This window comes from Macrobrachium rosenbergii, chromosome 25 (genome assembly GCF_040412425.1).
Source record: "Macrobrachium rosenbergii isolate ZJJX-2024 chromosome 25, ASM4041242v1, whole genome shotgun sequence".
Lineage (NCBI taxonomy): Eukaryota > Metazoa > Arthropoda > Malacostraca > Decapoda > Palaemonidae > Macrobrachium > Macrobrachium rosenbergii.
Genome location: NC_089765.1, coordinates 2,087,407 through 2,106,092, shown reverse-complemented (window position 1 = coordinate 2,106,092; position 18,686 = coordinate 2,087,407). Strand labels below are relative to the sequence as shown.

The window sequence follows — 18,686 nt, the reverse complement described above, 5'->3', positions numbered from 1 at the left end:
AAGCAGTATGATTCTCTGTCATAATTTCACCACAGCTGACAGGGTTCAAAGGCTCAGAAGTTTTGACAAAGAAAAATCTATTTCTGAGGAGGCCCTGTGTCACCCAGTGACCCTCCAGGGTCTAGATTTCCTCCCAGGGTGGGCATACCAAGCATGGAGGTGCTAACCCGGAATGAGTACAGATGGCGCTGGGGTCGTGGGTTGGCGGGCAGGTGAGTCTGCGGGCATTGAATCGGCTCCTCACGTTCCGGGGTTTTCATTGGGATATCTACAGGTGCAGTCCTGTGGCATTGACAGCAATCACTCACCCTTACCTATACGGCGTCTATTCCGCGTAGATATTTCGATCTGAGGGTAGTAACCCCAGCATTTCTTGATAGCTTTTTCTCTGGTATGTTAACCAATATCTATACCTAGAAATTCATTAGCAATCGGAATTTCACCGGGTATTCTGGAACCTCCCTCAGAAATAAATTTTTCAGCACAATAAAATCCTTAATGAAACAGAATAACAAGCAAATCTTTACTTCATCTTACATTTTTATGCTATAAGCAAGTATAAAATAAATAATGCCATAATTTTTGTTCGCGGTCTCACTATTCGCAGACTCACATATTCGCGGATTTCTGTGTGGAACATATCTACCCATTATTCGTGGAAAATTTGCCCATTCGAGGTATTTTTCACTGAAAAATATTCACTAATTACTGTACTGTATTTTCATATAATTTTCATGACTAAATGCACTTTTTCTGATAAAACTATCAAAATACTCAGGTATAAGCTTTTTTAGAGGGTTTTTGTGTTTAAACTATCAAAATAGGCAGTTCTAAGTGTTTTTAGATGGGTTTTAAGTATTTGCGGATTTTAGCTATTCCCAGGGGTTGTGATACGCATCCCCCACGACTATGGGGGGTTTACTGTATGATACAGGGATAAATTTCCTTTAAAATAGTGAAAACTAGATTAAAATCATGTAGTTGTTTTCAAAGTTATTGATGTTTGAAATCTTCAGATGAGTTTTTACCTTTTTTTTTATATTGAGCTTACTTATGCTTTTTGGTGTTTAAAATGACTTTTTTTTACTATTTATAACATTTATTCATTGTGTTTTAATGTTAATAATTAGGAAATGGCCAAAAAAAGTTTATTCAACTGCAAAAATTCATTATAATCAAGCAGAATAACAAGCCAGCACAATCTACTTTACCTTACATTTCATGCTATAGCTTAAGTATAAAATATAATAATGCCATAATTTTTGGATTTAAGGTACAAGGATAAATTTCCTTTAAAATGGTAGAAACTAAATTAAAATCTTATTGTTGGTTTCAAAGATATTGATGTTTGAGATCTTTAAATGTGTTTTTACCTTTTTTTCATATTGAGCTTGCTTATGTCTTTTGGTGTTTAACATGACTTTTTTGACTATTTGTAACATTCATTTTTATGTATTGTAATGTCAATAATTAAGAGATGGCCAAACAAGTATATTCAACCACAAAAGTCTTTATAATCAAGCAAAATAACAAGATGGCACACTCTATTTTACCTTACATTTTATACTATTGCTGAAGTATAACAAATAATAATGCCATAATTTTTGGGCATATGGTACACAGATAAATTTCCCTTAAAATGGTGAAAACTAGATTAAAATTGTATAGTTGGTTTCAAAGATATTGATGTTTGAAAACTCTGAATGCATTTTTCTCAGTTTGTAAAAAATGACGCTTGCGCCCTTGCTCCGCTGGGCACCTCATATACAGTCAAATGTGTTTTCTCACACCTGAAGAATGGTTAACAATTCGATATACAGTTTAGGAAGAGATTTCAAATACAGTACATATGGCTGGAAAGTTTGCAATGCCTAACATACATTAGTAATTGCAGTTCTAACAAAGACATAAAGTATCTTCTGCAAAAATGCATAAAAGATCACTTGAATCTGGAGTGCTGGATGCGCATCATGTAGATTCTGTTTTGAAGTGAGAATGCCTTAAGGGTCCCAGCAATAGATCGGGACCTCACAATGCCAATTTGGCCCACCACAGATGAGGCTGAGTTATTTCTTCAAGTTTCCTCTTCAAGGAATTACTGTAATATCTCTCAGCTGCATGGTAAGTTCTATTCGCAGCACAGCGAAACTCAACAAAAATAGTGTAATTTTCATTTGAACGATTTCGTCTCCATGTGTTGAATTTGGTCTGTTTGTCATGGTAAGCTTGTCTACATGTATCATCAAACCATGGCTGGCCATTTGTCCTGAATTTGATACCTATCTAGGGACATAAATTATTAAAATAGCCATCAGCATTTCATTTAACTTCTTCTTGGGATCAGGATCTAATACAGCATCTGAAATATTAAGTGCCTGACAAGCTTCAATAATGCAATCCCAATGGACTCTAGATTATAGCCAGACCTTTTTTTCCAGTGGTGGTATCAGGAATATATATACTGATTGATAGATATATCCATCTCACTGGCATAGTGATTAGAAGTGCCTATATATTCATTGACCTCAGACTTGACAATAGCTAGAACATCTGTGAATATGAAATCTAATCTACTACCAGAAATATGTGTTGGTTCCTCAGTTATTTGGACAAAATCAGAGGGTACACAGAACTCAAGAGCAGATCGGCCATGTTGGTCTGTGGAATTTGGCTCTAGCCACTCACTGTGCTTTGCATTACAGTCTCCACAAATAACGAATGACTCTTTTGGATCTTTTGAATCCTGAGACTGAGCCATACTGATCCTTTCTAAGAGACAGTCATATATAGAGACGTCAATATCTGGATTGCAGTAAACCGCAAATAAGTGCACATTGTGCAACCTACTGAAGATTTTAAAACAAAGAACTTCATGACACCTACACTTAAAATTTTTCTGACGATAAATAGGGCATCCAGACTTGGTGTATATAGCCATACCTTGCGCATGTGGGATGTTGTGACAACAAATAAAATTAGGGCCATCAAACCCCAGGATTAAAACTCAACCTTTGACTTGTTACTACTTACAAGAGTCTCAGATAAAAACATCAAATCATAGTTAGGGGCACAACTCTGGAGATCAAGAAAATTTGACTTTAAGCCTTGAATATCTGATTAAAGTGCTTTGCAGTTTCTCTTACTGTAATGAGTAAAAGGCCCAGGGTTCAGCTCAATGTCTCCCAAAAGGATTAAAATTAACAACATAAAATCTGTAGCAAAACAAATAAGTAGACTCATAATAACAGTGATCAACAGAACAATAAACAACAATACCATCAACAACAACAGTATTTACAAAAATTCTTTTGAAAGTATATATAAACATTACCATATGTCATTGAAAAAAGCCCCAGAAGCAACTGGTCGTCAAGGTGGGACTGGCACACCTTGTAAGGCAAGTAAGAAATCTGCCAGGTTTGCCACAACAACTGGGCAAGGACAGTGAGGATGGATTTAGAAATTATAAAACACTCAGAAGGAAAAGATCAATTAAAGCTTTACAAAGGCACTTTCATGATGATCCACCAAGCAACTTTTGCTTTCTCATCAGCTGGTCCTACACACTGCTCAAAAAAGCATGAAAGTGAATAGAAAGGAGGATAAATGCTTGATTGTACCCTCATGCAAGGGAACTCAAATTCAAGACCATAGAAGGCCACAGTACCATGGCTATGGCACAGTCCAAGGTTAGCGAACAAGGTTTGTATTCAGAGTAACCATCTCTTAGAAGGGTTGCCTACCAAGGCTAAAAGGTCCCTTCTACCCGCTGGTTTGATTTCGGATTGTCCTTCTCCTAGAAGAGTTGCCCGCCAAGGCTAAAGAGTCTCTTCTACCCTAACTCATGTAGGCAGGGACGTCACACCCTGAAGTGAATGTTGCTGAGAAAAGCCACATTAACTGTTACTACCCACATTTCACCTGCTGGATTTGGGTTGTGGTCACAACCGCTACTGCCTTAGTGCTAACTTTTTCCAAATTCAATCCTGTATCACTTTTGTTTGGTTCATCACTATCAGGCAAGCAGTCTTTGGCTAGGTATCCTACCTTTACTCTTGTCATTCTGCTTATGTTTGGCAGTCTTGTAGTCCTTGGTTTTCTGGATACCCCCACTAGACTTCTCCATTTGCTTGTAGTTTTCCACTGAGCTTAGCCCATGAGCTTGCTTCACCATTTTGCCAATGTCTCTTTATACCCTTTCCCTGAGGAATAGAGCCATCTCAGGTGAACAAGCCGTTCCCTGTTGAGCAAATCTTCCTAATTATCCAACTTCTCTGCATTCAGCCATTTCAGTCCACCTGTTGAGAGATCTCTGTAGCCTAGCTACAAATAGATATGCAGTTTCACCCTGCTCTGGCCTAGTTTCATGGGATTTTTTCTTAGATCCCTCCTTAGGTGTCTCATACCTGTTTAACAGTGCTTGGGTATCATAAGTCAAACCCTCATTAGAAGGCATGGCAGAGAAAAATTGGAGACCCTTCTCCATTAGTAATGGATTTAGGCAAACAGCCCACTCATCCCTAGCCATCCTAGACTCTCTGAAAATCTCTCAGATCTTTCAGTAAAAGTGTCTATGTCATCATGCTTTTCATGAAATGTAGACAAATTTGAGTTTTGCAGGAGTGTTAGTACTGCTAGCTTGTCCCTCTGGGTTCCTGTTTATGCCTACCTCGTACTTGAGCCTTATTACTTGAAGTTCATGTTTCCATTTCCTTTGAGCTTACTGTCTTGCTTTTCGTATTGCTTTCCTTCATAAGAGCTGTACTTTTCAGCCTCTCCTCATCATCACTACATAGGGCAGATTTTGTTGTTCTTGCATTTCAATGAGTTTTTGAAGATCTGTCACCATGCTGTAGTGTAGCTTATTCACCTTACTCATAGGGTAACACTCAATAAATATCACACTAAATCACTGCCACCAATTTATCATGTCATGGTTGCCAAATTATGTTGTGAAATGTGTGAGAGAAAGGTCTTGGTGGAAGGTGACCTTTTTGGCTTTATAATGGTGTGATTAAAATTTAATAAAAGATAAAAATATAAAATTTCACAACCTGAATGTAATTATTGTCACTTAAGACTGAAGGTAGCCCATGGAAGTGGTCTGGCATTGGTTCTGTTTATAATCTTTTTCCTTATGTAATGGTTCTTTACCCACTGTTACCAATAAAATAATATCCTCCACATGCAACTGTGTTTTCCTTTCTGCTTGAGATGACTGGGGTTGTGAGATAGGCTGCCTTTTATTTGTCTACTCTGGTGTTGTGTCTCTCACTCACTTTCACTCCACATCTAATATATACAGTGACCCTCAGTTCTAACTTGAACAATCGAGCCTACTCTCTGCATTGCCACTGGGCTGAAGTTACATAATCCTAAGTAACTCAGACAGTTGGGAAACATCTTGAAAAAACAGAATATGAAAACCTCTGAGAAACTTGTTATTAACACAAAAGCATAACCTGAAACAATGAAGTGTTAATAACATCTTAAATGTTCATTCAAGCTAAACTTAAGAGTGAAATTAATGTACATTGTGACTGGGTTCTCGAATACAGGAGAAAACAAATGAACTAATTCACTCTTGAAACCAACAAAGAATGGTGCTAGAGGAAACCATACTAAAGAAAATGACAAAATCATGAATTATGTTTTGGTACTTTCTCTGCTACTCAGATCTGCATGCTCATTATACAACAGGTTGTTCGACTTCATCTGCCAGCTTCAGCCTATCACCTCAGGCTTCAAGCTGGGGTAAGTTGACATCCCCACAAATTATGGTAACAGTCGCCTCCCTCAGTTCTTCCACTTCCATATCACTTGCCACCTTTTGCTTGAACTTCTGCTATTCGTCACTCTTTACGAATTCACAGTTTTAGCTAAGTGTCTTGGTTTGTGACATACAAAGCACCTACCTTCACTTGCGTCAGTCTGCTTCTCCTCTGTCTTGTTCCTTACTGGCACAAAGTTTTTGGCTAGGTGTCCTAGGCCTATGACATACAAAGTACTCTTGTCACTCTGCTTGTTGTCCTTGGGTCTCTGGATACCCCCACTGGGCTTCTTCATTTCTTCTGGTATTCCATTAAGCTTATCACATGAGCTTCTAATTACCACTCCAAAAGCTTCACCCTACTGGCAATGTCTCTTGGTAAACTTTACATGAAGAACAGCGCCATCTCGACTGGACACACGCCAATGAACTGTTCCTATAAGCAAATCTGCTAAATCATCAAACTTTGTGCATTCAGTCATTTCAAACTATCTGTTGAAATATCTCTGTAGCCTAGCTACAAACTTATCTCATATCTCTTTAACAATGCTCTCTCTAAGTTGTCATACTACAAGGCTTCATCAGGAGGCTTGCTAGAAAAAATTTTAAAATGCAGATTAGTTGCACAGGTGGTTTCATCAACTTGCTAATTGAAAATCCACAAAAATCAATCACTTTGGCAAATTTATAGTTAGAATGAAAGCAAATGAAAGACAGATTTTAATAAAGGATGCATCCCAGTCATACTGTACTAACCTTAACCTAACCTTGCCTATGGCATTGTTCCCTGACCTGGCCAGGGCACCTTATCCCCCATGGACCTCCCTATCCTTCCCTGTTTAACACAGATGCTTATTATCGTGCAGAAAAGAACTTGCCTAGGCTAGTAGGTAGTAAGGTTACCAGTCACTTTGTTGGGGAGTAGTCATTTTGTTGCAGTGAAATCTGTTTTTCCATTCAGTTAGACTATATTTTTGCATGTAGGGTATTTACTACTCTTTGCAGTGTTAAAAAAGCTAATACATTCAGTCATTACACATTAATAATTCTGATATCATCTACCTCACAATGGGAGCAAAAAGACTTCATCCCAGTTGCGCTCACCTTCATGGTTCAAAAGCATGAATTCGAAAGCCAGGTCAGTGTATCTTACCAAATCATGCAAGAATCAAGGCTTATGATCTGCTAGACTGGCTTGAAGTTAAATTGTAGAATATCATAGGAAAATTTGAGACATCCCACCCATTCGTAATAGCCACAAAAAAGTCAATGGACTGGAACAGCAGTCCTTGTAGGAAAACCCCTATCCATCCTCAGTAGCCACAACCAGTGTGACAGGTAGACATCTGCATTAACTTTGTTTTTCATTGTAAACCAGACAAATAAAGTTATAGCAAATACACTTGAAAATATATTCATTCTGTGCATTGGAAGATGTGAAGAACTTTTATTCCATAGTGTTTTTCTTGTAGAATGGTTACCTTTGTAGGGGTCAGCACATCAAATGTTGGATAGCTGTTTTCAGTGATAGTAGGGTGTTTTTCAAACAGCATAGAATAAACAGTTTTACAATTAATAAGAGGAATATTCAGATGCTTACAGATTAACTTTATACTTTCAATGGTTTTAGAGCAAAAAGTTGGATAAACATAAGAAACTGTCTTACAAGGAATAGTCTCTGTTAAATGACTCAGCCTCATTCTTTTAAAATAGATGTTCATTCCATCCTAATAGAGCTTCCCTAACTCTGTGTCCAAAAATGAAACAGCTATATAATAAATGCATATCTTGTTGAGAACTCCTTCCTCCTTCAGCAAAAATAATGGATCTCTATGTATTGGTTGGTATTTGCCGTTCCAAAAATACCTAAAAACTATGGCATTCGTTTTCTTTGCATACCATTGAATTAGATGTAGTGTATGGGCAAGATACCAAACCTATGATAACAGAAGAGAATTCATAAGCAATCCCTCAGTTATCCAGATCATTATTGTCTGACACTACATTATCCAACACACCTGGACCGAGGTCTCTAAGATATTGATACTATATATAAATTTAAACAAATTTTAAAAAGTGCTTTTGATGGTTGTCAATGCTGAGCAGCCTCATGAAAGTGTTGGTAACACTGCGTACATTCATCCAAATGGAGAAAGGGTTTTTGGGGGGTGGGAGAGGCCTCAAGAAGTTTCTAAGGTAAGGGGATGGGGGTGGGTTGGATGGCTGGGCTCCAGAGGAGGGGCAGCATGGAGAGAGGGAGCCAGAACAATAACTGAGGTATGTTTACATCGAAGCCTTTACTTTACTTTTTTTATTTATATTTTATGCTGTTTTATTCTTGTTGATAAACTCCAACTTGATCTGAGAAATTTGAAATTCTGTTGAATTTATTTTTCAGAAATTCAGTGGGCGCCGATAGTTAGTGAAGGCAAAAAGAGATTTTGTATGTTGATGATGGTGACTATAAGTGGTCATGTAGTTTTCTGGAAGATACCAGTGGAGCTAATAAATGCAGCTGAAGTTCATTTGTCAAAGATAGAAGAAACAAAAATGAAAATTACATCAGCCATACATTGGCTTTCGAATGAAAATAAGTCAGGTATGTGTTACGTATTGATTTTCCTTTATATTCTTGTTAGGCCATTTGTTACAGACGTTTTACGTCATTACTAGATGTGTTATTTTGAGATTGTGAAACTTAATTTTGTCATGTTGGCTCAGTCAAGTCTGTCGAGGGTAGCACTGGATCAAGGTTTAGCCTCTAGAAACCAAAACACATCAGATAAAAGTTTACTGAACGTCCAAAATTTTAGTCTTACTGACAGTCAGTGTTCCACAAGAGATATCACCAAAGCTCCAGAGTGAAAGCTCATAATTGGAGCTTTGTGTGTCTTCTTTAGGAGTTCCTCAGGAACTGTTGGGAATGATTCACATCATTACTGTTGAAGGATGAGACCCACATGTTTTTCTCCCTTACTCCTATGTAATATGAAGTGGTGTTCTAGAACTGCGTGCCTGTGCCCTTTTGGAGAGAAGTGAGAATATAAGTTTTCAAAACAAAAATTACTTATTTCAGCGCAAACTTATTACTTTAATTTAGGCTTCCGTGAATGGGCTGAACTCCTTAGACACTGTTCTCTGAAGAAAGATGATAATCTTATACTTCTTACAGGTTAGTTTAAGTGGGTGGGTGTGTGTGTGTGTGTGTGTGTGTGTGCATGCATGCATATAGCTCAGTGGTGTTCAAGAGGCAGCTGTCTGATGTCTGATCAGCTGCAAGACAACAAATGGGCAGGAATTAGGGCAATAAAGGTAAAGGGAAGTCCTGTATTGAACAACTTTTGTTTTTAAAATTTGACATCTGCTTCATCACAAACCCATTATTTTTCTATTTAGCCTGCACAGATATATAGGAGGGAGGGAGCTGAGCATAACCTGGAGAGAGAATAGATTCATATGAGAAGTTTCAGTAGAGATAGAACAGGGAGTCACAGAAAAGACTCATGTCAAAACCAGAAATATCATAGTATCTAAAATAATGAACAAATGGCTGTTAAAAAAGAAAATAATAGTACTGTATTTGCAAGTAGCCAGAAATCTGCTGGTCACTCACCAAAACTAGATGATAAATTTTCACTGACATGCAGACTTTATGGTTCCTGATCAGAAAAATGCCTTTATGGGGAAGTAGGAGATTAATTGTGAGAAAATCATGAATGATGAAAAGATAATAATTATGAAAATGAAGATTGTATGATAATCCATTGTTTATCTATAATAATACATCTAAGGCCCTTTTGAATATTGGAAATGCTCGGATATGGTGATAAAACAGGTTGGGTATGATTGGTCCAATGACGATTGGTCCAATGACGATTCATCCAAAGACGATTGGTCCAAAATCAATTCGTCCAACGGGATTATTGGTCCAATACCAATTGATCCAAAGGAATTATTGGTCCAATGTTTATTTAATGAAAATTAGTCCACAAGTGAAATTTCCCTTCTTGGTTTCTGTTACCATAGCACGATAATGAAACAATAGCATAATAATGAAACGACCTTTCTATATTGCCAAGTAGACTTGTTAACATCAAAGGAGATACTTTGTTCATGTAAACAAACAGTATTTAGGACGTCCTTTAGGTATATGTACATGCTTTGTTATTTTCAAAAACATTTAGTAAACGCTTGAAGCCCTTACCATGGAGCCAACTGTATGTGACACGGTACTTTCCGAAAGAGGAAAAGAAAAACTTTCAGTTAATGGATATTTGTATACGCTACATTCGAAAAGGACTAAGAAGACAACTGGAGAAGATACATATTACTGGAGATGTGAAAAAAGAGGATGTAAAGGCACAGCAAACACGCACTTTGAAGATAACTGCCATTATTTGAAAAATGAAAGAGAACACACTTGTGGAGCTGCTGAGTCAAGTCGTGTTCATGTAGTGAAATGCCAAAATGCAATTAAGGAAAAAGCTAGTATCACCAGTGATAAACCATGCCAAATTATTCAAGATGTAGTTAGTCAACTAGATCCATCTGTTGTGCCATATATAGGGTCAAAAGAGACTATCAGCAAAATGATTAGAAGAGTACGCAAGGAAGGACCCCAAGAACCAAGTGATTTACAAGATATGTTTATTCCAGGCGAATATAGAAAAACACTCCGTGAGACATTTCTAGTTAGTGAATCCAACATTGAGATGATAAAATATTGTTATTCACAACCCATTCAAATGTCAAAAACTCAAAGACGCTCATTTTTGGATAATGGATGGAACGTTTAAGACCATTCCAACACTCTTTAAACAACTGTACACGATTCATGCTCCAGTTGGACCGCAAGAAAGAAGTCGATCCTACCTCTAGTTTATGTGCTAATGACACGAAAAACACTGAATGTTTGTGCAGGTTTTCCAGGATCTTCTCGACTATGCTGCTGAAAGTGATATCAACCTTTCTCCTGAAATGATTATCACCGATTTTGAAATTGGAGTAATCAGTGCAATTGATCTGAAATTCCTGGCACTCAACACAAAGGCTGTTTTTTCATCTCGGTCAGAGTATTTACAGAAAAGTTATATCTTCAGGTTTAAAAATTGAATACGGAACTAATGAAAATTTGTCCTTGAAAATCAGGCAATGGCAGCACTTGTTTTTTACCTGCAAACGAAATTAAGGATGCCTGGTTGCAACTAAAACAAACTATTCCTGATGAGGCGACGGATGTTGTAAATTATTTCGATGAAAATTACGTTCGCGGAAAAGTTAGGTGAATGTTACGAGGTCAAGAAGTGAGAAATCCTCCACTTTTCACCCCTGCATTATGGTCAGTGTATGATCGAGTAGAAGCAAGTGTACCACGAACACAAAATAAAGTAGAAGCGTGGCATAGACGTTTGGAAGTGTTCCTAGGCTCAGCCCATGTCGGGCTCTTCAAACTAATTAGTGAGTTGAGAAAAGAACAAAAGAATGTGGAGGACAAAATGGAATGCATTGTTCGTGGAGAAATAAAACGTAAATTAATAAAAAAAAAAAAAAAAAAAAAGATGCTGAACGTGAACAAAGAATTTTAACTGTATTTTCCGAGAGAGAGAATTATGAAATTTTAGATTTTTTACGAGCGCTAGCTCATAACCTAAGGTTTTAAATTCTGACATGTAATAAATCAAATGTTAATCCTCTTTATTTTTAGCGTTTAATTAATGTATTACAGTTTATACCACTAAAGTAAAACAATTAGATTTTTTTTTTATCTGAATAAAAAGTAATGAAATGGCAGTTATTATTTATGTACTGTATTACAGTTTATATCACTAAAGTAAAACAATTAGATTTTTTTTTCTGAATAAAAAGTAATGAAATGGCAGTTTTTATTTGTTTTCAACCTTTTTAACATAAATAGTTGAAATGACCTTTGACTAATAAGGTAGGCAATTCTATAGTGGGTACATCCATCCAAGTATGATGATCTGTGCTTTTCATATCGCAATTGCGAATATCCAGGTCACTTGCAAGTGTTACAAAGGTCAAAATTTAATGGACAAATTGTCCCATTGGATCAACTGGATTTAGACCAATAATCCCATTGATCAATTGGATTTGGACCAATAATCCTGTTGGACCAATTGATTTTGGACCAATCATCATTGGACCAATTGTCTTTGGATGAATCGTCCGGGACCGGATAAAACACTCAGTGAAGGCAAAACGATAACTTCTTACCCTTACTCCTTACCATTGTCACTACACAGTAGGCTAACATATACGCTATATGAGCTTATAAACAAGAAACAGCAGACTGCAGTATTGTGTGGATGTACAACCTTAAGTTTCTACCTTTTTTCCCCTTTTTTGTTATTTCACAATACTGCACTGTATAGGCTACATAAGCTACAAGAGCTTAGGCACTTGTAAATCAAGGGTTGGATCTTTGGTAAAATATGCAGTGCACTATATTTACTGATTAACACAGTTATATTAATTACATTTCCTTAAGGGACATTAACTTTATCATGTACTGTATATCAAGTTCATACTATGAATATGAGCAACTTATGGAAACGAGGTGATACATGCAGAGTTCTCTTGGGTGTGAAAATCAACCCGGGAGTTCTGAGAGAGAGAGAGAGAGAGAGAGAGAGAGAGAGAGAGATGCAAAACTGAAACTGTCATTAACTTTGAGGAGTTTACATTTCACATTTGACTAAATTCATGACAACAGCTTTTAAACCTGCAGAAAGAGAGAGAGAGAGAGAGTCTTATAGATATTAAAGTTTTTGAATGGTTACAAATGAACAAACAAGAAACAATATCTAGAGAAATACCTCATTGTTTTATTGTACTGTATCTTGGACTCGTAGGCCCAGGCATGCAATACCTGTTGCCCCCCAAAGCATTCTGATTTAACAGTTATGACTGAACAAAAAGTGAACGAGAACTCTCTGCAATACCTAGGTATTTGTTTTTGTCATATTGACAGTCAGTACCTTCAAGGACTGTACCGTGTAAAAGTTCAGTTCATTTGTCGATTAAGTGTACATTGTACTTACGTAACCAGCCCTGTTAATGTCTGTCTGTACTAACCTCTCTCTCTCTCTCTCTCTCTCTCTCTCTCTCTCTCTCTCTCTCTCTCTCTCTCTCTCATTGTGCATGATTACTTTATTACATGTTAATATCCCTTTATAAGGTGTGATTTATGTAAGTGTGTTTATCAATAGAGTATACATATTGCATTACCTGTTTACCCAGGGTTTCAACCACTGATATATGACTGCCTAAGTTGATTTATGATGGGTTTTGGATGAGTAAGGATTCGTGAATTTTTTGTATGCCATGCCTTATAAATTGTAATAAAGATGTGATGTGTATGTGTACATAGACACACATTTATACATGGTTTATATATACATATACATACACATAATTTCTCATGCAACAAGGCTGAGCATTTTACCCCAATGCATTACTTTGTAATCTGTTCAATTTTTTTTTCAGTTTGCTGGTACTTCAACCGTAGAAAAGCAAATTTAATTCCTTATAAATTCATTGTTGTCATTGGAGTTATCCATCAGAGGCAGGGAGATGGAAGGGGGTGAGAAGGGGAAGAAGCACACAGACACACCACAATCAGCCATTCAGAGAATGAGACTTCTACAATGTAGTCATGGTATATCTTTCTCAGCCACTCAAAAGCAATAAAGAAAATGTGTGATGAAATTTTTCTTTTAGGCAAAAGCTCTCAAGCAGACAAATTCCAGCCCGACCCTCCCCACTCAACTCTCTTGGCCCTCCCTTCTTGTAAGCACTTTTCCTGCCTACCCTCCAACAGCACTCAGCCACTCAAAAGCGATAAGCAAAATGACGCTTAATGATGTTGTAGATGATGTTGCTTTAAAGCTAATACAAGTTGCTAAAGCTCCCATGTAGACGAGGGCCCTTCCAACCTCCCTATTCAGCTCTCCACCCCCCTCCCCCCAAGTGCGTACTCCAGCCTACCACCCCTACCCATTTCTCTGTGTATTAATGACTGTCAACAGTGTTACCATCACCTCTTTCCACCTGAGCAGGGTTGCCAAGCATACAAACAGTTTTTATTTACTGTATATATACATATATATATATATATATATATATATATATATATATATATATATATATATATATATATATATATATATATATATATATATATATATATATATATATATATATATATATATATATATATATATATATATATATATATATATATATTGGTGTGAAATGCTATTCTCAGCAAAACAGCAAGAAGGCACTAAAGCAGACAGCTTGGTACATGGTTTTCCTTTATTGCGTTTTGAGATCCTTGTCTCATCTCAGGTAAAAATACAAAGTAAAATATACAAATACAGCAAGAAGATTTAGGATATATGTACAAATAAAATATGATAAAGTAAAACATCAGTAAAAAGGTAAACCTAAAATAAAAAAAAAAAAAAAGAGAGAAAGGAAATTTTTAACTAACAGACCTTATTCCTCAAGTTCAGTTGCTGTATGAAAACAATAAACATTGGTTTAAGTTATTTACGTTTGAGATCCCAAAAACATACAAATACAGCAAGAAGATTTGTGCTGTGTGATGGTGACATGTTATTCCTCGAAGGAGGTGGGTGTGGTTTAAGCTTAAACCACACCCCACCTTATGTTTATTGTTTTTCATACAGCAAACTGAATTAAGGTCTGTTAGTTAAAAATTTCTATTTCTTTCTCTTTTTTTTTTTTTTTAACAATTTTATTTTAGGTTTACCTTTTTACTGATGTTTTACTTTATCATATTTTATTTGTACATATATCCTAAATCTTCTTGCTGTATTTGTATATTTTACTTTGTATTTTTAGCCTTGAGGATGAGACAAGGATCTCAAACGTGCCCTGAATAAAGAAAACCATGTACCAAGCTGTCTGCTTTAGTGCCTTCTTGCTATATATATATATATCTGCTGCAGACCTTCCAGGTAATGTTGATATCTGGATGGGTACGGATAAATGAAGGATTACTATTTCAGAAAATCTTGGTACGCCCAAAACATTTGTGCTGTGTGATGGTGACATGTATGGAATGATTATTTGTATGATTTAGGAGCTCTGAAGTTCAGATGTCTTGCCTTAAGAGGTGGAAGCTGTCGCCTTGAAATTCTGTGGTGTATGGAGAGGTACAGGCTACAGGGCTTTGCTACTTGTTCGTGTCAAAACAATTTAGTATGCATACTACAATGTTTCTTTAAGTTCTGATATTGATATTTTTTTCAGGCTACTTGGTATTAGGAGGCAATAATGGTCAAGTGAAGATATTTTATGTGGAATTTGCAGAGGAATTAGTGTTTCGAGACTTGGGCTATGCTTTTGACAGTGATGACAGGTAAGGTGCAAAGTGAGAACACTGATTTTGCCATAATGTAAAGGTGCTGTAGTTTGATTAATGTGTCCTGGCCAGAGTAAGTACTGTACAGGCAGTCCCCGGTTTACGACGGGTCCAGCTTACGATGTTCCGAGGTTATGACGCTTTTCAAATATATTCATCAGAAATTATTTTCTGGTTTACGATGCATATTCCGGGGTTATGATGTATCGTACGCCAATCTGACGCAAGAAATATGGCTCCAAAACAGCAGAATAATCAAAATTTGGAGTTTTTTTTTATGAAAAACTCAATAAAAATTCAGTTTACATCGTTTTCAATACACCCTAAGCATTAAAAGTAAGGTTTTCTTAGGATTTTTTATGATTTTCGACGATTTTTTGGTTTACAACGATTTTCGGTTTACGATGCAGCGTAAAAACGGAACCCCCATCATAAACCGGGGACTGCCTGTACTATAATAGGAACTGCTACTTCAAACCTGGTTATAATTTTAGGATGGTATTAATAAAACAAATTAATGTTCTTATGACTGTATTAGATGATATATATCACATCATTTGAGAGAACTGAAGTAGAGAGGGCTTTCTACTGATTCCATCCATATCTTTATCAAAAGGGAATACTGTATAGTTAAGAACTTGTACCATTCAAATACAATTTTGATATGACAAAAATACACTCTAGTTCCCAGCAGACATTGACTGATTAATCATAAGGTAGTTTATGAAGACTTCTTGGCTAAAATTATGCTTATATTTACTCCATTTAGGTGACTGTCTCAGATTCATTTAGCTTTTGATTTGACTGTTTTATCTCTCTTAATTTCCTTTCATTTTGTGATTTCCAATATTAAGTTTCCAGTATTCATTGGAGAAAATATACTTACTTTTTATGGTACTTTTTAAACTTCATTAGGATGTATCAGATGTTATTTCACATACCCATCTGCTGACATATGATGTGGGCACATGATTTCTGTTAGTGAGAATGGTAACTGGTGGGTTAGCTGAGTGAGTAGGTGGGTGAGATCCTGCTCACTGGGCATAGGCATCTGCAGTGTTTGGTGCCTGATTTTGAATAGGAGTTTCATGAATAAACATGTACAGTAGTTTCTATGGATAATATCTCTTTTGTATTCAACAAAGGATGATATTGCTGGAGTGAACAAGGCCTCCAATAAATGTAGTTGACGCTGATCAGTGGCTGCATCAAAGAATTTGAATATCTGTGGTATAGTATAGTATACTATAGTATAGTAATTCTGTAGTGGTTATTTATTGCTCCCTCCTGAAGATGAAATGAGAGATGCTTTGAAAGCTGTGGTTGTCATGCCCCAAAGTATAGAAGTGAAAGCATTTCTTCTCTTGATCATCAATATGGGCTTCCCTAGAGCAAGAGCCAGTGTCAGCATGAGGCTGGCTTAATCTAAAACTAACTTGGTACTGTATTTAAAATATACGAAATACCAGTTCCAATTTTCATATTAATATTTATTTCTATGCTTACCTGACATTCTTATAGCTGTTAGTTTTGAGCCAATGGTGCACTCGGCAGTTGAGAAAAAATAAAAGAAAGGAGAAATTGTACCTGGTTTATCGGCATAATCTCAACTTCCCGTTCACCATTCCTCTGGCAGGTAAGGGGAGAGTGACTCCATTTTTTGTGTCTCAGTTTTGTTGGGTGGCTGGTTGGGCACTGGTGCCATGAATGTTAGATAATTATAGAAATAACCAGTTTTAATATTAAAAATTAGATTTTTGATAAAATAAAGTTTTATATATATACTTACCAAGTAATTACATAGCTATTGGTTCCCTAACCTACGGCAGCTTAAAAAACTCAAACTTCGCACGGCAGCACTTCTGTCGTTTGTGTGTCGGTGACAAGGTCTTGCCCACTATCCGGGACTCAAAGGAACAACTTAGCAGAGAGCTCAGTTCATGTCATGCTGTAATGTCCATGCAAGGTGGGGAGGGCGGGTTCCGATCATGTAATTACTTGGTAAGCATATATAAAACTTTATTTTATCATTAAAATGTCATTTTTATATAAATGACTTACCAAATAATTACATATCTGATTCCAGATTGTTAGGTGGGAAAGAGCATGGACATATTCTGTTCCAAAGCATTAATTAGGTAATGAATTTGAAATAGAAAGGTTGCTAACATTGAAGGAGAGAGTGTAGTGGACTTTGCTGTGGCACTTGACATGGCAATAGTAAACACATTCTTTAAGAAGAAAAGGGAACACCTAATAACATGTAGGAGTGGGGGAAGATGTTCGGGAAGATGCTCCCAGATAGACTACTTCCTATATAAAAGGATAAAGCTGGGGGAGGTCAAGAACTGCAAAGTTATCCCAGGCAACCATGTAGCCCTCCAATACAGACTGCTATGCATGGATTTGAAGCTAAAAAGGGAAAGAAAAATCAAAGCTAAAGGGATAAGGAAAATTAAATGGTACAAATTAGTGAGGGAGGAGGATAAGAAGAGAAAGTTTAAGAGGAGCATTTTGGAGGATATTGATACAGGAATTGAAGATGTTCAAGAATGGTGGGCACGAAATGCAGCAGTAATGAGAAGACACGGAAAGGAGCTGCTGGGAGAGACATCTGGGATCATATGGGAGGAAAGGGAGAGTTGGTGGTGGGAGGAAGACGTTGGGAAAGTAGTAAAAGATAAGAAAGAGGCAAGGAAAAGATAGGAAGAGTCACAGTCAGTGAAAGACAGAGATCGGTTGAGAGAGAAAAACACGATGGTGAAAAAGGTGGTAGCCCAAGCTAAAGCAAAGTCGTTTGATGATGTGTATAATGGGCTGGGGATGAAGGAAGGATTAAATAAAATGATAGAGCTGTCAAAGGCTAGAAATAAGAACACCAAAGATATTACACATATCAAACAAATAAAAGATCAAGATGGGGTAGTACTTAAAAAGGAGGAAGACATTGTGAAGAGATGGAAAGAATATTTCGAACAGCTGTTAAATGAAGAAAATAATAGACTAATAAGAGGTGATGGGCAGATGAACATTGGCATGGTGATGAGGTTTTCTAAGTAAGAGGTGCTGGATGCACTGAAGAAGATGAAGAATGGGAAGGCAACCTGACCAGACATGATACCTGTGGAGGCATTGAAGGCATTATGGGATGAAGGAGTGGATATACTTTACGATCTTATGATAAGGATCCTTGAGCAGGAAAAGATACCAAATGAGTGACGTGGGAGTATACTGGTCCCAATCTTCAAAGGGAAAGGAGATGTCCAAGAATGTGGTAATTATAGGGGTATTAAACTAATGTCCCACTCTTTGAAGATACTGGAAAGGGTGGTAGATGCCAGACTAAGAAAAGAAGTAGAAATAGGTAAAGAGCAGATGGGATTTATGAAGGGAAGGGGAACAACAGATGGTATATTTTGTCTGAGACAACTAATGGAGAAGTTCGAGAAAAACAAAGGGACCTACATATGGTATTCATTGACCTTGAAAAGGCTTTGACCGAGT

At 36.8% G+C, this 18,686-nt stretch overlaps 1 protein-coding gene across 6 annotated transcripts in view; it reads left to right on the top strand.

Annotated features, from left to right (window-relative positions):
• Positions 1-18,686, top strand: part of LOC136852274 (T-cell immunomodulatory protein) — a 259,930-nt gene that overhangs the window by 137,356 nt on the left and 103,888 nt on the right. For 5 of the 6 annotated variants that reach the window (XM_067126747.1, XM_067126746.1, XM_067126744.1 and 2 more), the window contains exons 6-7: positions 8,169-8,369; positions 15,071-15,179. In XM_067126747.1, the coding sequence (XP_066982848.1) occupies positions 8,169-8,369; positions 15,071-15,179 (310 nt within the window). The remainder of the gene's footprint in view (positions 1-8,168; positions 8,370-15,070; positions 15,180-18,686) is intronic. The other variant, XM_067126749.1, reaches the window with a different exon arrangement.